General features: G+C 42.8%; 1 protein-coding gene across 1 annotated transcript in view; it reads left to right on the top strand.

The window, feature by feature from the left end:
- LOC121550008 (plexin domain-containing protein 2) overlaps window positions 1–18,948 on the top strand; it is a 172,478-nt gene extending 153,530 nt beyond the window's left edge. The window contains exons 13-14 of the mRNA XM_041862061.2: window positions 13,719–13,882; window positions 16,943–18,948. Coding sequence (XP_041717995.1) covers window positions 13,719–13,882; window positions 16,943–17,062 — 284 coding nt within the window. The 3' untranslated portion in view covers window positions 17,063–18,948. The remainder of the gene's footprint in view (window positions 1–13,718; window positions 13,883–16,942) is intronic.
- Window positions 18,949–19,826: the final 878 nt, after the last annotated feature.

Genomic DNA, 19,826 nt, shown 5'->3' with positions numbered 1-19,826 from the left:
ATTTCTCTCAAATGTTGTGCACAAATTTGTTTACATCCCTGTTAGTGAGCATTTCTCCTTTGCCAAGATAATCCATCCACCTGACAGGTGTGGCATATCAAGAAGCTGATTAAACAGCATGATCATTACATAGGTGCCAACAATAAAAGGCCACTCTAAAATGTGCAGTTTTGCACAGAACACAATGCCACAGATGTCTCAAGTTTTGAGGGAGATAATGTTCATTTATGTACCATAAGCCGCCTCCAACATCGTTTTAAAGAATTTGGCAGTGCTTCCAACCGGCCTCACAACCGCAAACCACGTGTATCCACGCCAGCCCAGGACCTCCACATCCGGCTTCTTCACCTACGGGATCATCTAAGACCAGCCACCCGGACAGCTGATGAAACTGAGGAGTATTTCTGTCTGTAACAAAGCCCTTTTGTGGGGAAAACTCATTCTGATTGGCTGGGCCTGGCTTCCCAGTGGGTGGGCCTGGATCCCAGTGGGTGGGCCTTGCTCCCCAGTGGGTGGGCCTTGCTCCCCAGTGGATGGGAATACAGTGGCTTGCGAAAGTATTCACCCCCCTTGGCATTTTTCCTATTTTGTTGCCTTACAACCTGGAATTAAAATTGATTTTTGGGGGGTTTGTATCATTTGATCTACACAACATGCCTACCACTTTGAAGAGGCAATTACAGCTGCAAGTCTCTTGGGGTATGTCTTTATAAGCTTGGCACATCTAGCCACTGGGACTTTTGCCCATTCTTCAAAGCAAAACTGCTCCAGCTCCTTCAAGTTGGATGGGTTCCGCTGGTGTACAGAAATCTTTGTCATACCACAGATTCTCAATTGGATTGAGGTCTGGGCTTTGACTAGGCCATTCTAAGACATTTAAATGTTTCCCCTTAAACCACTTGAGTGTTGCTTTAGCAGTATGCTTAGGGTCATTGTCCTGCTGGAAGGTGAACCTCTGTCCCAGTCTCAAATCTCTGGAAGACTGAAACAGGTTTCCCTCAAGAATTTCCCTGTATTTAGCGCCATCCATCATTCCTTCAATTCTGACCAGTTTCCCAGTCCATGCCGATGAAAAACATTCCCACAGCAAGATGCTTCCACCTCCATGCATCACTGTGGGGATGGTGTTCTCGGGGTGATGAGAGGTGTTGGGTTTGCGCCAGACATAGCATTTTCCTTGATGGCCAAAAAGCTCAGTTTTAGTCTTATCTGACCAGAGTACCTTCTTCCATATGTTTGGGGAGTCTCCCACATGCCTTTTGGCGAACACCAAACGTATTTGCTTATTTTTTTCTTTAAGCAATGGCTTTTTTCTGGCCATTCTTCCATAAAGCCCAGCTCTGTGGAGTGTACAGCTTAAAGTGGTCCTATGGACAGATACTCCAATCTCCGCTGTGGAGCTTTGCAGCTCCTTCAGGGTTATCTTTGGTCTCTTTGTTGCCTTTCTTATTAATGCTCTCCTTGCCTGGTCCATGAGTTTTGGTGGGCGGCCCTCTCTTGACAGGTTTGTTGTGGTGCCATATTCTTTCCATTTTTTTATAATGGATTTAATGGTGCTCCGTGGGATGTTCAAAGTTTCTGATAATTTTTTTATAACCCAATCCTGATCTGTACTTCTCCACAACTTTGTCCCTGACCTCTTTGGAGTGCTCCTTGGTTTTCATGGTGCCGCTTGCTTGGTGGTGCCCCGTGCTTAGTAGTGTTGCAGACTCTGGGGCCTTTCAGAACAGGTGTATATATACTGAGACCATGTGACAGATCATGTGACACTTAGATTGCACACAGGTGGACTTTATTTAACTAATTATGTGACTTCTGAAGGTAATTGGATGCACCAGATCTTATTTAGGGGCTTCATAGCAAAGGGGGTGAATACATGTGCACGCACCACTTTTCCGTTATTAATTTTTTTGACGTTTTTGAAACAAGTTATATTTTCATTTCACTTCACCAATTTGGACAATTTTGTGTATGCCCATTACATGAAATCCAAATAAAAATCAATTTAAATTACAGGTTGTAATGCAACAAAATAGGAAAAACGCCAAGGGGGATGAATACTTTTGCAAGGCACTGTATGCAAAAAACACTCTGGAGAATCTGTTATCATGTAGCAAAAGGTTTTGTGGTCTGACGAAACTAAAATTGAACTTTTTGGCCTAAATGCAAAGCGTTACGTTTGGCACATCACCCTAAGAACACCATCCCTGCTGTGGCGGCATCATGTTATCAGGATAGAAGGGGAAATTAATGGAGCAATGTACAGAAAAGTCCATGAGGAAAACCTGCTGCCCTCTGCAAGAAAGCTGAAACTGGGACGGAAGTTCACCTTTCAGCATGACAATGACCTGAAGCACACAACCAAATCTACAGTGGAGTGGCTAAGGAATAAAAAGGAAAATTTCCTTGAGTGGCCCAGTCAGAGCTCCGACCTAAATCAAATCGAAAATGTGTGGCATAACTTGAAGATTGGTGTCCATCTACGCTCCCCAACGAACTTGACAGAGCTTGAACAGTTTTGTAAATAATGTCAAATATTGCCAAATCTAGGTGTGCAAAGTTGGTAGAGACCTATCCCAACAGACTCACAGCTGTAATTCTGCCAAAGGCGCTTCCACCAAGTATTAACTCAGGGGGGTGGACACTTATCCAATTATGATATTTCTTTTTATATAATTTTTCACAATAAAAAATAATTACAAGTGGAGTATGGTGTGTAGATAAGTGGAACATCCTTATTTAAATGCATGCAACTGAGGCACTGACACAACAAAATGTGAAAAAGGTTCAAGGCTGTGTAGACTTTGTATAGGCACTGTATATAAGTTATTGGCAATATTCTGGAAATGTTCTAAAACATTTATTTGTACACATTAACATCATGAAGAAAACTTTCCATAAAAACCACAAGAAAACTAAACATTCAGAGAATGTTCTAGGAATGTTACTTAAAAACATATACAGTGGGGAAAAAAAGTATTTAGTCAGCCACCAATTGTGCAAGTTCTCCCACTTAAAAAGATGAGAGAGGCCTGTCATTTTCATCATAGGTGCACGTCAACTATGACAGACAAATTGAGGAAAAATAATCCAGAAAATCACATTGTAGGATTTTTAATTAATTTATTAGCAAATTATGGTGGAAAATAAGTATTTGGTCACCTACAAACAAGCAAGATTTCTAGCTCTCACAGACCTGTAACTTCTTCTTTAAGAGGCTCCTCTGTCCTCCACTGGTTACCTTTATTAATGGCACCTGTTTGAACTTGTTATCAGTATAAAAGACACCTGTCCACAACCTCAAACAGTCACACTCCAAACTCCACTATGGCCAAGACCAAAGAGCTGTCAAAGGACACCAGAAACAAAATTGTAGACCTGCACCAGGCTGGGAAGACTGAATCTGCAATAGGTAAGCATCTTGGTTTGAAGAAATCAACTGTGGGAGCAATTAGTAGGAAATGGAAGACATACAAGACCACTGATAATCTCCCTCGATCTGGGGCTCCACGCAAGATCTCACCCCGTGGGGTCAAAATGATCACAAGAATGGTGAGCAAAAATCCCAGAACCACACGGGGGACCTAGTGAATGACCTGCAGAGAGCTGGGACCAAAGTAACAAAGCCTACCATCAGTAACACACTACGCCGCCAGGGACTCAAATCCTGCAGTGCTAGACGTGTCCCCCTGCTTAAGCCAGTACATGTCCAGGCCCGTCTGAAGTTTGCTAGAGTGCATTTGGATGAAGAGGATTGGGAGAATGTCATATGGTCAGATGAAACCAAAATATAACTTTTTGGTAAAACCTCAACTCGTCGTGTTTGGAGGACAAAGAATGCTGAGTTGCATCCAAAGAACACCATACCTACTATGAAGCATGGGGGTGGAAGCATCATGCTTTGGGGCTGTTTTTCTGCAAAGGGACCAGGACGACTGATCCGTGTAAAGGAAAGAATGAATGGGGCCATGTGTCGTGAGATTTCGAGTGAAAACCTCCTTCCATCAGTAAGGGCATTGAAGATGAAACGTGGCTGGGTTTTTCAGCATGACAATGATCCCAAACACACCGCCCGGGCAACAAAGGAGTGGATTCGTAAGAAGCATTTCAAGGTCCTGGAGTGGCCTAGCCAGTCTCCAGATCTCAACCCCATAGAAAATCTTTGGCGGGAGTTGAAAGTCTGTGTTTCCCAGCGACAGCCCCAAAACATCACTGCTCTAGAGGAGATCTGCATGGAGGAATGGGCCAAAATACCAGCAACAGTGTGTGAAAACCTTGTGAAGACTTACAGAAAACGTTTGACCTGTGTCATTGCCAACAAAGGGTATATAACAAAGTATTGTGAAACTTTTGTTATTGACCAAATACTTATTTTCCACCATCATTTGCAAATAAATTCATTAAAAATCCTTCAATGTGATTTTCTGGAATTTTTTTTCTCATTTTGTCTGTCATAGTTGACGTGTACCTATGAGGAAAATTACAGGCCTCTCTCATCTTTTTAAGTGGGAGAACTTGCACAATTGGTGGCTGACTAAATACTTTTTTTCCCCACTGTACATTCCGTTCTCAGCGTCACCAAAACTCTCACTATCCTCTATCTTGTTAAGTGTTCAGGTGTGTTGGCCGCACCCACTAATTGGCCACAACTGATCTTAATGAGTGCTTGTTTCCTTTGAAAATGGGGTCTGTTTGAATAGACTAAAATAAACAGCTAGCTCCATCCTGGTGGCACAGTGGACTAATTCCATGGATAGAGAACCGAAGATCAGAGGTTGGAATTGATCATAGGTCATTGATGCCGTGTCTCACTAAACAAGACATGTGTTTGCATGATTAATGCCTAAGGAAATCTATTTCCATGTGTCCCATCTGTGCTTGGAGTTATAGAAAGTTCATTTCTTATTGAAAAAGTCAGTGAAAGTTAAGTTATTCGAATACTTCCAAATAACCTATAATTTCCATTCTCAGAGCGTTAATAAAACCTCACAGTAAAACTTAAGGAACGAGAGTAAAACTTTCTCAGAACCTCCCTGCAACCAAATAAGAAATATTCCGAGCACAGGCAAAATGTTCACTTCTGTTATCAGAACGTTTAAAAAACGTTTAGTTTTACCGGTCAGGAAACGTATGGCTTCGTTCCCACAACCAATGTGAAACCAAAAAGATACAGTACATTCCCACAACTTCCAACTTGCTAGCTGGAAAGGGACAGAGTTGGAGGTGTGTGTTAAGCCTTGTTCACACTGCAGGCCTTAATGCTCAAATCAGTTTTGTTTTTCAAATCCGTTTTGGAATACTGACTGTCCAAACAGCAAGTTACAAGTGAACAAATCGGATTTGTGTGTGTTCAGACAACAGTCATTTGCTGACATAGAGTGAGGGAAAAAGGTATTTGATCCCCTGCTGATTTTGTACGTTTGCCCACTGACGAAGACATGATCAGTCTATAATTTTAATGGTAGGTTTATTTGAACAGTGAGAGACAGAATAACAACAAAAAAATCCAGAAAAACGCAGTGGTCTAAGGCACTGCAGCGCAGTGCTAGCTGTGCCACTAGAGATCCTGGTTCGAATCCAGGCTCTGTCGTAACCGGCCGCGACCGGGAGACCCATGGGGCGGCGCACAATTGGCCCAGCGTCGTCCAGGGTAGGGGAGGGAATGGCCGGCAGGGGTGTAGCTCAGTTGGTAGAGCATGGCGTTTGCAACGCCAGGGTTGTGGGTTTGATTCCCACGGGGGGCCAGTATTAAAAAATAATGTATGCACTCACTAACTGTAAGTCGCTCTGGATAAGAGCGTCTGCTAAATGACTAAAATGTAAATGTAAATGTAATGTCAAAAATGTTATTAATTGATTTGCATTTTAATGAGGGAAATAAGTATTTGACCCCTCTGCAAAACATGACTTAGTACTTGGTGGCAAAACCCTTGTTGGCAATCACAGAGGTCAGACGTTCTTGTAGTTGGCCACCAGGTTTGCACACATCTCAGGAGGGATTTTGTTCCACTACTCTTTGCAGATCTTCTCCAAGTCATTAAGGTTTCGAGGCTGACGTTTGGCAACTCAAACCTTCAGCTCCCTCCACAGATTTTCTATGGGATTAAGGTCTGGAGACTGGCTAGGCCACTCCAGGACCTTAATGTGCTTCTTCTTGAGCCACTCCTTTGTTGCCTTGGCCGAGTGTTTTGGGTCATTGTCATGCTGGAATACCCATCCACGACCCATTTTCAATGCCTTGGCTGAGGGAAGGAGGTTCTCACCCAAGATTTGACGGTACATGGCCCTGTCCATCGTCCCTTTGATGCGGTGAAGTTGTCCTGTCCCCTTTGCAGAAAAACACCCCCCAAAGCATAATGTTTCCACCTCCATGTTTGACGGTGGGGATGGTGTTCTTGGGGTCATAGGCAGCATTCCTCCTCCTCCAACCACGGCGAGTTGAGTTGATGCCACAACACTTTCACCCAGTTCTCTTCTGAATCATTCAGATGTTCATTGGCAAACTTCAGACGGCCCTGTATATGTGATTTCTTGAGCAGGGGGAACTTGCGGGCGCTGCAGGATTTCAGTCCTTCACGGCGTAGTGTGTTACCAATTGTTTTCTTGGTGACTATGGTCCCAGCTGCCTTGAGATCATTGACAAGATCCTCCCGTGTAGTTCTGGGCTGATTCCTCACCGTTCTCATGATCATTGCAACTACACAAGGTGAGATCTTGCATGGAGCCCCAGGCCGAGGGAGATTGACAGTTCTTTTGTGTTTCTTCCATTTGCGAATAATCGCACCAACTGTTGTCACCTTCTCACCAAGCTGCTTGGCGATAGTCTTGTAGCCCATTCCAGCCTTGTGTAGGTCTACAATCTTGTCCCTGACATCCTTGGAGAGCTCTTTGGTCTTGGTCATGGTGGAGAGTTTGGAATCTGATTGATTGATTGATTGATTGCTTCTGTGGACAGGTGTCTTTTATACAGGTAACAAGCTGAGATTAGGAGCACTCCCTTTAAGAGTGTGCTCCTAATCTCAGCTCGTTACCTATAAAAGACACCTGGGAAGCCAGAAATCTTTCTGATTGAGAGGGGTTCAAATACTTATTTCCCTCATTAAAATGCAAATCAATTTATAACATTTTTGACATGCGTTTTTCTGGATTTTGTTGTTGTTATTCTGTCTCTCACTGTTCAAATAAACCTACCATTAAAATTATAGACTGATCATGTCTTTGTCAGTGGGCAAACGTACAAAATCAGCAGGGGATCAAATACTTTTTTCCCTCACTGTAGCTACGCCAGTAACGACAGGTGATTGGTGGTGCTTCCTATCACTCAGAAGTTATGTAGCAAGTTAAGGTGACAACAATGCCTGCAATGGACGTTTCCCAGTTGCTTTGAATGTTCAAAATCATAGTGTAAGAACACTTTTAAAGCCTCAAAGGATAAGATTATCTAACTCTCAAAACGAGTCATTTTCCGCTAGCCACAGCAGTCAACTAGCCAGCTAGTTAGCAGTTTAGATTTCTAGCACAGTCATTCAGTAATTTGTTGTGAGGGGCGCGAGCAAGATGGCGGTCAGGGCAGATGCGGTTTTTTGGTAGTTGAAGGAATTATTGGATTTCCTCACCCAAATATGACCATTTGGTCATTTCTAAGGTCATAAAACCCCGTATGAATATGGTTTAGTTTGTTTATCAAAATAATGTATTACTTTCTGCAAGTTATTCACCTCTAAAACTATTAAGTTAGCAACAACACTAGATAGCCAGATCAGCTAGCTAACTCAAAAACTAGCTTGTCTACATGGAAACTTCCACGACCAAAACCAAAAGAAAAGAAATGGAGAAATCATCAGTTGGACAATTAGCATTAAAAGATGGTATGGTTTTGGGTACTCCTCTTCAGAATGTAACTATGGGTGGAAATACTGCTGTGGGTGATAAAAATTTGGTGAGCACGCACAACAATGCTGACAACCTGCGCCCATCCAGTCCCCAGCTCAGGCTGTTACCTTACAACCCCGACACTCCAGTCAAGCCCCAGAGGAAAAATATGAGAGGGCAAGAGGGTATGTCACTTCTTGAGATGCAAAACATTATTGTGATGCTTTTGACAGCAAAAATAGATTAAAGGGCAGATGGCTTGGAGGAAATGTTTAGGGGGAATACGATGAAAATTGAGGCCATAAAAAAATATGTTGACTTTATCTCTGGACAAGTGAAAACCCTCAAAAGTGACATGAAGAATCAAATCAAATTGTATGTGTCATATGCGCCGAATACAACAGGTGTAGACCTTACAGTAAAATGCTTACTTACAAGCCCTTAACCAACAATGCAGTTTTAAGAAAGAATACAAAAAAAAAGAATAGAATATAAAATAATTCAAAATAAAAGTAACAAATAATTAAAGAGCAGCAGTAAACATAACAATAGCGAGGCTATATACAGGGGGTACCGGTACCGAGTCAATGTGCGGGGGCACTGGTTAGTCGAGGTAATTGAGGAAATATGTACATGTAGGTAGAGTTAAAGTGACTATGCATAGATAATAAACAGAGAGTAGCAGCAGCGTAAAAGAGGGGTGGGGGGGCAATGCAAATAGTCTGGGTAGCCATTTGATTAGATGCTCAGGAGTCTTATGGCTTGGGGGTAGAAGATGTTTAGAAGTCTCTTGGACCTAGACTTGGCGGTCCGGTACCGCTTGCCGTGCAGTAGCAGAGAGAACAGTCTATGACTAGGGTGGCTGGAGTCTTTGACAATTTTGAGGGCCTTCCTCTGACACCGCCTGGTATAGAGGTCCTGGATGGCAGGAAGCTTGGCCCCATTGATGTACTGGGCCGTACGCACTACCCTCTGTAGTGCCTTGCGGTCGGCGGCCAAGCAGTTGCCAAACCAGGCAGTGATGCAACCAGTCAGGATGCTCTCGATGGTGCAGCTGTAGAACCTTTTGAGGATCTGAGGACCCATGCCAAATCTTTTCATTCTCCTTGGGGGAATACGTTTTGTTGTGCCCGCTTCATGACTGTCTTGGTGTGCTTGGACCATGTTAGTTTGTTGGTGATGTGGACACCAAGTAACTTGAAGCTCTCAAGGTAGAAGTTATCTGCCAGGAAAATGAAAAGAAGGTGGCTGAATTCGAGCAAAAGGTGAATGAGGCGGAGAGATACCAGTGCAGGTGGAACCTGATGCTCCATGGAATTCCAGAGCAGGCGGGTGAGGACATCAAATACAGAGTTGTTGACATCTGTGGAGCTGTCATTCCCGAATCAAAAGGCACATTTCAGGAAACTGTGGACATCGTTCATCGTTTGGGAAGACTCAAGGATCAAGACCGAGGACAACCATCATCCGGTTCACCAACAGATCTACACGGGATCTTCTCTGGAGGCGAGCGAAGAACTGTGAGTTCCTCATCAAGCAAATATGGAGGTTCACAGAGTTTCTGACCTCAGCGGACAAAGTGACATGGGAGAAACTGTGGCCAACGGTGGCTGCAGCTTGAAAGGCAGAGAAAACTGCATTTTTTGTCATTGCAAGAGTGATTATCGATGGGAAAGTAATGTGGCCAAATCAGAACATTTGAGAGAGAGCCAGAGTCTAACTCGGACAGAACAGGTAGGCCTAAACACTGCCTAATTGCCAGGTGAAAAGAAGCCTTTTATTGTAAAGAATTTACACTCTCCTATTGTAGAGAACATTGGAAAGAGATTTAACTCCTGGTTATTAAGAGATCTTTCTTTATCTGGACGTGTACTTTTGTCAAAATCTGAAGGTCTGTCCAGATTAGTTTATACCTCCCTTGCTTTGGATGTTCCTCTCTCAGTAACTAAAATGGTTGATAATAAATTATTTAACTTCATATGGAGGAATAAACCTAATTATTTAAGAAAAGCGGTAATATGTAGCACCCAAGGGGAGGGAGGATTGAATGCTCTGGATTGTAAAACGTCTAATATAATATTTAAGAGCAAATGGATACAAAACCATTTAAGAAATAAGGATTGCATTTGGAATTTAATCCCTAATTTAATATTCCAACAGATTGGTGGTCTAGAATTCTAACTCAAATGCAACTTTGATGTGGTTAAGATCCCTATTAAGCTTGCTAACTTCCATAAACAAGTACTTCTAACTTGGAACCTCATCTACAAACATTTTCCCCCACATAGATTTGCAATCTGGAATAATAAAGACATAAAATACAAAAATAAGTGTTTGTTTTTCCAGAACTGGTTTGACAACAGCATTATCTGGGTTAAACAATTATTGAATAATGATGAACAACTATATGACTATCCAGAATTCATGAGAACACCACAATGTTACATTCACTCCTGAGGACTTTCAAATAATTTTGTTGTTAGAGCTGTTTCTAAAGGTGCTATTCTTCTTTTAGGAGAATATAACAGTACTCCAAGTGCAACTGTTGAGGATTTTGTAGCCTCAAAACAGCTAGAAGGAAGGGACATTTTAAACTATAAATGTAATAACATGTATATAAGAAAACTATGTCAAGATGTTACTATTCCCTCTGCTACAATATACTGGAATGCAGCCCTAGGACAAGTGAACTGGAACAAAGTATTGTTGTTGTCTGGCAAATATTGTATATCAGTAAGCGTAAAAACAAAAAAGCAATAAGTACCATAAAACTTTTTTACAAATTTGAAAATGTATCTCGATATGTAATACCCCTGTCTGTTAGGTTTATGTACTCTTGTTTGTATATTTCTGTTTTTGTATTTGTAGCTCAGTTGGTAGAGCATGGCGCTTGCAACGCCAGGGTTGTGGGTTCGATTCCCACGGGGGGCCAATATGAAAAATGTATGCACTCACTAACTGTAAGTCGCTCTGGATAAGAGCGTCTGCTAAATGACTAAAATGTAAAATGTAAAATAAAAAATAAATACAATATATCAATTTTTTTCCACTACCAGTCAAAAGTTTGGACACACCTACTCATTCAAGGGTTTGTCTTTATTTTTACTATTTTTTACATTGTAGAATAATACAAAACTGTAAAATAACACATATGGAATCATGTAGTAATCAAATAGCCACCCTTTGCCTTGATAACAGCTTTGCACACTCTTGGCATTCTCTCAACCAGCTTCATGAGGTAGTCACCTGAAATGCATTTCAATTAATAGGTGTGCCTTCTTAAAAGTTAATTTGTGAAATGTATTTCCTTCTTAATGCGTTTGAGCCAATCAGTTGTGTTATGACAAGGTAGGGGGAGTATACAGAAGATAGCCCTATTTGGGAAAAGACCAAGTCCATATTATGGCAAAAACAGCTCAAATAAGCAAAGAGAAACGACAGTCCATCATTTCTTTAAGACATGAAGGTCAGTCAATACGGAACATTTTAAGAACTTTGAAAGTTTCTTCAAGTGCAGTCGCAAAAACCATCAAGCACTATGATGAAACTAGCTCTCATGAGGACCGCCACAGGAATGGAAGACCCAGAGTTACCTCTGCTGCAGAGGATAAGTTCATTAGAGTTACCAGCCTCAGACATTGCAGCCCAAACAAATGCTTTACAGAGTTCAAGCCACAGACACATCTCAACATCAACTGTTCAGAGGGGACTGTGTGAATCAGGCCTTCATGGGTCGAATTCCTGCAAAGAAACCACTTCTAAAGGACACCAATAAGAAGAAGAGACCTGCTTGGGCCAAGAAACACGAGCAATGGACATTAGACCGGTGGAAATGTGTCCTTTGGTCTGGAGTCCAAATTTGAGATTTTTGGTTCCAACCCGCCGTGTCTTTGTGAGACGCGGTGTGGGTGAATGGATGATCACCGCATGTGTAGTTCCCACCGTAAAGCATGAAGGAAGAGGTGTTATGGTGTGGGGGTGCTTTGCTGGTGACACTGTCTGTGATTTATTTAGAATTCAAGTCACACTTAACCAGCATGGCTACCACAGTGTTCTGCAGCGATACGCCATCCCATCTGGTTTGGGCTTAGTGGGACTATCATCTGTTTTTTAACAGGACAATGACCCAACACACCTCCAGGCTGTGTAAGGGCTATTTTACCAAGGAGAGTGATGGAGTGCTGCATGAGATGACCTGGCCTCCACAATCCCCCGACCTCAAACCAGTTCAGATGGTTTGGGATGAGTGGGACGGCAAAGTGAAGTAAAAGCAGCCAACAAGTCCTCAGCATATATGGTAACTCCTTCAAGACTGTTGGAAAAGCATTCCAGGTGAAGCTGGTTGAGAGAATGCCAAGTGTGTGAAAAGCTGTCATCAAGGCAAAGTGTGGCTATTTGAAGAATCTCAAATATAAAATATATTTTGATTTGTTTAACACTTTTTTGGTTACTACATGATTCCATATGTATTATTTCATAGTTTTGATGTCTTCACTATTATTCTACAATGTAGAAAATAGTAAAAATAAAGAAAAACCCTTGAATGAGTAGGTGTTTCCAAACTTTTGACTGGTACTGTATATTTGTTTATTAAATTCAATAATTTGTTACTAAACAATTAACAAGCTAGTTATCTACCACATGTTCTTGTCAAACTGTCAACAGAATAGCTAGCAAGAAACAATATATGCCAAATAACAGTCTAAAAACCACTTGAGGGCAAATAAACCAGATTTGACCGTTCAGAAATAAGTCGCATGGCCAGGAATCAGATTTGTATCCAACTTCAAACCACCTAATAAGGTGGTTTGAAATGTGGCTTGAAATATCCGATTCCATGTGCTTTTTGTCAGTTCAGTCTGCAGGAAAAATAACAGATTCGAATCAGATATGCAACATTTTTTGATTTGAGTCACTTCAAACTGCCAATGTGAACAAGGCTTTAGTGATTAAGAACACATGAATTCACTGGTAGCCAATTAGGCCTGGTTTGACTCTGTCTTGTCCCACAGCCTTCAAGATGACAGTGCACATTCCTTAAGGCTCTCTGTAGGACAGCCAATCATTATGGAGTCTCCTCTCCAAACACCCATCTTATCAAACTGGACTGTCATTACTGAAGAGTGCCTAATAACTTTCGATATCTCCATCCATAGATGCGTCTCTCCTCCTATTCAACAACACCATGTGCTAACCTTGGTTTGGGATTATCTCATGCCTCTGCTGTAGCACGCTGCTCATGAATAGCTAAACAGGCTATGCCACAACGATGCTAACCTCCTCCTTCCAGACACACACACACACACTGTCTGCTAACGGCTGAGCTGGATCCGGAATGTTCCATCTTTTTCAGAAAGAAAGAAAATCTAATTTTAGTTGACTGTAAGGCTTGAAGAATAATATTCAGGGTTGTTTTGTTTTTGGAACAATAGCAAAACACAATTAACTTTTCTGGGGGTTGAACCTGGCACTTTTCGTTTCTTGCATGGTTAAATGGTTGAACGGTAATTGCCACTAGAGTAATTATGATTAGACTGTGAGGCTGAACAAGGCCGTGCATCATGACATTTGGTCAACTTAATTTTTTATCACAAGCTTCAGGCGTGTTTACTAAGACAGAAGTCCTAGTGACAACAGCAGAAAGAGAGACCAGCAGCACTCATGAATAATGAGTGTCCCCTACTGTTCAATAGGAGAAATGCAGTGAAAGTCTGTTCAATTTGAGTACCTGGTAGACGGATTGTGCCCAACACATTTGTGTGTGCGTGTTTACATGCATGTGTCTGAGTGTTTGGGTCTGTGTTCAAGAGAGAGATTCTAAAGTGTGTTTTGCTGTGTTACTCCAGCGATGCCAAAGGAGAGTGCTGCAGAGAGGAAGGGCACACACCCACTGCACACTGGCCTGATCCTGGGCATCCTCATGGTCATGCTCATCATGGCAGCCGCAGTCCTGGTCACCGTTTACATCTACCACCACCCCACATCAGCCGCAAGCCTTTTCTTCATCCAGGTGAGTCTATAATACCACTCTATGTGGCTATCTCAACATTCAAACTGTGTGCAGTTCAATCCCTGTGTGCTCCCTTCTCACTGTATCTCCTCTTCACCTGTCTCTAATGGTGTCTCGTCTGTCCATACAGCATACAAAATATGAAAGAAGAGTCATCCACTCTCCCCCCAAAAATGACAATCAAGCTTATATACACTGCTCAAAAAAATTAAGGGAACACTTAAACAACACAATGTAACTCCAAGTCAATCACACTTCTGTGAAATCAAACTGTCCACTTAGGAAGCAACACTGATTGACAATAAATGTCACATGCTGTTGTGCAAATGGAATAGACAACAGGTGGAAATTATAGGCAATTAGCAAGACACCCCCAATAAAGAAGTGGTTCTGCAGGTGGTGACCACAGACCACTTCTCAGTTCCTATGCTTCCTGGCTGATATTTTGGTCAATTTTGAATGCTGGCGGTGCTTTCACTCTAGTGGTAGCATGAGACGGAGTCTACAACCCCCACAAGTGGCTCAGGTAGTGCAGCTCTTCCAGGATGGCACATCAATGCGAGCTGTGGCAAGAAGGTTTGCTGTGTCTGTCAGCGTAGTGTCCAGAGCATGGAGGCGCTACCAGGAGACAGGCCAGTACATCAGGAGACGTGGAGGAGGCCGTAGAGGGCAACAACCCAGCAGCAGGACCGCTACCGCCTTTGTGCAAGGAGGAGCAGGAGGAGCACTGCCAGAGCCCTGCAAAATGACCTCCAGCAGGCCACAAATGTGCATGTGTCTGCTCAAACGGTCAGAAACAGACTCCATGAGGGTGGTATGAGGGCCCGACATCCACAGGTGGGGGTTGTGCTTACAGCCCAACACCGTGCAGGACGTTTGCATTTTCCAGAGAACACCAAAATTTGCAAATTCGCCACTGGCGCCCTGTGCTCTTCACAGATGAAAGCAGGTTCACACTGAGCACATGTGACAGACGTGACAGAGTCTGGAGACGCCGTGGAGAACGTTCTGCTGCCTGCAACATCCTCCAGCATGACCGGTTTGGCGGTGGGTCAGTCATGGTGTGGGGTGGCATTTCTTTGGGGGGCCGCACAGCCCTCCATGTGCTCGCCAGAGGTAGCCTGACTGCCATTAGGTACCGAGATGAGATCCTCAGACCCCTTGTGAGACCATATACTGGTGCGGTTGGCCCTGGGTTCCTCCTAATGCAAGACAATGCTAGACCTCATGTGGCTGGAGTGTGTCAGCAGTTCCTGCAAGAGGAAGGCATTGATGCTATGGACTGGCCCGCCCGTTCCCCAGACCTGAATCCAATTGAGCACATCTGGGACATCATGTCTCGCTCCATCCACCAACGCCACATTGCACCACAGACTGTCCAGGAGTTGGCAGATGCTTTAGTCCAGGTCTGGGAGGAGATCCCTCAGGAGACCATCCGCCACCTCATCAGGAGCATGCCCAGGCGTTGTAGGGCGGTCATACAGGCACGTGGAGGCCACACACACTACTGAGCCTCATTTTGACTTGTTTTAAGGACATTACATCAAAGTTGGATCAGCCTGTAGGTGTGGTTTTCCACTTTAATTTTGAGGGTGACTCCAAATCCAGACCTCCATGGGTTGATACATTTGATTTCCATTGATAATGTTTGTGTGATTTTGTTGTCAGCACATTCAACTATGTAAAGAAAGAAGTATTTAATAAGATTATTTCATTCATTCAGATCTAGGATGTGTTGTTCAAGTGTTCCCTTTATTTTTTTGAGCAGTGTACAAAGACAGGTATTGCTTTGACTTGTCAACAGTCCATAAGTATCCACTGGATTTAGAAGTCCCTTTGCTCTGGACTGTCTTTACCGGTTGGTCAGTCATGTCACCTGAAGTACTTTAGAACAGCAGGCAGAGACCCATGCTAGTCTAAGGGTAGTACAGTACTACAACAACTTGTGAGGGAGTCTCTCCGTCTCTCTCTGCCTGTCAAGTTTGATTATGATGTGTGCTTTCCTAACCTACCCCAGCAGATACTTCATTCCAAGGTCAGGCAATATGTCTCCAACCACTAGACGCCAGTATGTCAGGGTGGAATAACAAACTACTCCCACTGTGATTCTCTGTATGGGTCCCAAATTGCACCCTATTCCCTATTTAGTGCACTACTTTGACCAAAGTCGATAGGGCTCTGGTCATAAATAGTGCACTATATATGGAATAGGGTGCCATTTGGGACCCAAGCTCTGTCAGGCCCTCCCAAAAAAAAAGTATAGTCATAATCTGGGCAGCGTTTATTACACTTTATCCTTGTTTCTCCAACTCATAAATATGCATGATTACTTTCACAGGGCGCAGGCAGTGAAACAGGGCTCCACATGGTTCTTTGATGATAAATGCCTACAAACGCTTTGGCAATGAATTGGTTTTGGTTTCATTTGTACCGTTTGGAGAACGTAATGAGACTGATTGATGTATAAACATCAAGAAAATAAATGACAAATGCATAATCTTCAAGGTCAATATCACACAATGAGCCAATCCCTCATCAAGGAACAATTTTCTCGGAGAGAATTCAAATGCTTCTCTCTCGGAGCTCTCATCACTCACTGAGTGGTTTAGTACATGGCATATATCAAACGGCGAGAGCGTGTCAATTAATGTCATAACATTTATGCTCCCAATACATCTGTTTCAATCACGCATACCTAAGAGGTTATTAACTCCGGAAATGTCATATATTATATCTCACTGTCTGTGATACAATGTGCTCGCTTATTTCTACTGCTATCCTTCCATATGTAGCTCCTCTGTGAAGTTTTCCCTAGGTACAGATCTAGGATCAGCTTCCCCCTCCCCTAATCGTAACCATTAGTGGGGGAAATGCTAAACTGACCCAGGATCAGCGTTTAGGGGCAACAAGAAGAACGTGATAGCTACAGATAGAGCTCAGCTGACAGAGAGGGTAGCACAGTGACCTAACCCTGGGCACAGGTCAGTGGCATTGCAGATCTTTGGCCTTTGACCCTAGTCTGTCACCTCAATGACCTCTAACCCCTCTCCCCTTCTCCAGAGGCGTCCCAGGAGGTGGCCGGCCATGAAGTTCCGCCGAGGGTCCGGTCACCCGGCCTACGCGGAGGTGGAGCCCGTGGGCCAGGAGAAGGAGGGCTTCATCGAGTCTGAGCAGTGCTAAGGGGCATCCACCGCTCCCCCCCATTGCGACTGATTGACGCTGGTCTCTTGTTTTGTTGATTCAAACACTCACTGTCAATATTGTGAAATGAGATGAGAAAATCGTGGTGGTGTAACTTTTAAATCCCATGCTTTTTTCTGGTGGTCTGAGTGTGGGCCTTGTGTTTGGTGGACTACCATGGTGAACCTTCAAACCTGGCTTGTCCAACAGAGAGCTGATCTGAGAGCTGCTGAGGGAGGGTCACTGCCAGAGGGACTGTGCTGTGGGAAAACCTTAAACTGATCTCAAGTCAGCTCTTCATCCAAAGCCTCAAAGTCTGTGAACACTTCACACTCACGGTGGTGAAAGTGACTGACTTTTTGGGGACAGAGGGAAAGTGACGGTGTAATTGAGTGTGACTGCCCTACACTGGTGGTGTGTGATGTGAGGGGGGAGTAGTAGGAAGAATTATACAGTATATTTTTCAGAATCAATACAGAGTATGTGAACAGAGATCTTGACTTTAAATGTTGGTGAGATTATATAGGCCTTTATATATCCTTTGGGGTTTTGCTAATTTACTTTTCATCTGTTACTTTTTTAAACTGGGGTTTTATTGTTCTTAATCAGTGAGGGGATTTTGTCTTGCTTTCCACTACCATAATAAGGCTTCTTTACCATAGCTTTTACTCCATAGTGTGGTTCAATAGTGTGATATGCTCCTGCTACGGCCACTCATCCCACCCAAGAGTAGCAGGATTTTTTGGGGGGGGGGTTTACAGTGATTTCAGTACTGCCATTATTTCCCTGACTGGAGTTTGCTCAACATTTTTTTGCACAACGTTTTTCATGCACATACATCTTTATTTCATTTCACTTGTGGTACAAATGCAAAATTGTGAGACAGGCGCGCGTGTGTGTGGTTGTGTGTATGCATGGTCTATATGTGAGTGAGCGTGTGTCTCTCTCTGTGTGTGTGTGTGTGTGTATGTATGTATGCTTGTTCGCGCATGTTTGTGTGGTTTTTGTGTGATTGGATCTCAAAGTGCTTGTAGGTTGGTCAGTTTGAGCTGGTTCTGTGTAATTGATGCTTACTGGTTGACCTGAGGTACTTTTACATGATTTTATGATAAGTTTGGGACATACCTGACAATGTGGTTTCCAATAGCAGTTTCACCCAGGGGCGTCAATTGGGTATGGCAGAGTATGGCAGTCCCCATACCCTAGCTCAATACTAACAATTTAAAATAATTCCAATGCAAATGCAGCAAATGCAGTTTAGCAGTATTAGCGGGGTGGCTTTAGGACCGTGTGGACGGGCAGGCTGTTTAGCAGTGGTAGAGAGCATGTTTTGGAACCATGCGGACGCCTCGGAGCGGGATGGTGAACAGCGCAACTTTTATTTTAAAACAGTGTAGAGGTAGAAGATTGCTGTAGATGGCTAGGATGCTAGGTAACTGCCGTTTGACTTGAAATGAAACTAAACTAGAGTTTTTCATCCCGGTTCTGAGATAGGGTGTAGCAGGTAATTGCTGTATGCCATGTGTTTGAGGTGAATGAAGCTACAGCAGCTACCCTAGGTTTGGCTGAAATTATGCCCCTGGTTTGACCTGCTGCTGTTTCAACCTGAAGAAGAATCTGATCTTGTACAGGACTGGAGGATATGTGTTACTATTCTATGGAGTGAGAAATCTGCCAAAATATTAAACGAATGTAACATTAGAATCGTAAATAAGTTTGGGTCGATATTTGGCAGATATCTAACTCCATACTGTTCCAGCTCTTGTTCTATATTAATGGATGGCTAGTCCATGTCATTTAACCCTAGCATAGCATAGTGCCTTCAGAAAGTATTCACACCCCTTGACATTTTCCACATTTTGTTGTGTTACAGCCTGAATTTAAAATGGATTAAATTTAGATTTTGTGTCACTGGCCTACACACAATACCCCATAATGCCAATGTGGAAATATGTTTTTAGAAATGTTTACAAATTAATTAAAAATTAAAAGCTGAAATGTCTTGAGTCAATAAGTATTCAACCCCTTTGTTATGGCAAGCTTAAATAAGTTCAGGAGTAAATATGTGCTTAACAAGTCACTTAATAAATTGTATGGACTCACACTTTGTGCAATAATAGTGTTTAATGACTACCTCATCTCTGTACCCCACACATACAATTATCTGTAAGGTCCCTCAGTCAAGCAGTGAATTTCAAACACAGATTCAACCACAAAGATCAGAGAGGTTTTCCAATGCCTCACAAAAAAAGTCACCTATTGTTAGATGAAAAAAATATATATATCCCTTTGAAGTTATTAATTACACTTCGGATGGTGTATCAATACACCCAGTCACTACAAAGATACAGGCATCCTTCCTAACTCAGTTGCCGGAGAGGAAGGAAACCGCTCAGGTATTTCACCATGAGGCCAATGGTGACTTTAAAACAGTTAAGAGTTTAATGGCTGTGATAGGAGAAAACTGAGGATGGATCAACAACATTATAGTTACTCCAGAATACTAACCTAAATGACCGAGTGAAAATAAAAAAGCCTGTACATAATACAAATATTCCAAAATATGCATCCTGATTAAAATAAGGTACTAAAGTAAAACAGCAAAGAAATGAACATTATGTCTGTCCTGAATGCAAAGCGTTACATTTGGGGCAAATCCAACACATCACTGAGTACCACTCTTCATATTTTCAAGCATGGTGGTGGCTGCATCATGTTATGGGTATGCTTGTCATCGGCAAGGACTAGGGAGTTTTTTAGGATA

Source organism: Coregonus clupeaformis, chromosome 34 (assembly GCF_020615455.1).
Source record: "Coregonus clupeaformis isolate EN_2021a chromosome 34, ASM2061545v1, whole genome shotgun sequence".
Taxonomy (NCBI): Eukaryota; Metazoa; Chordata; class Actinopteri; order Salmoniformes; family Salmonidae; genus Coregonus; species Coregonus clupeaformis.
This window is presented reverse-complemented; position numbering and strand designations above follow the sequence as displayed.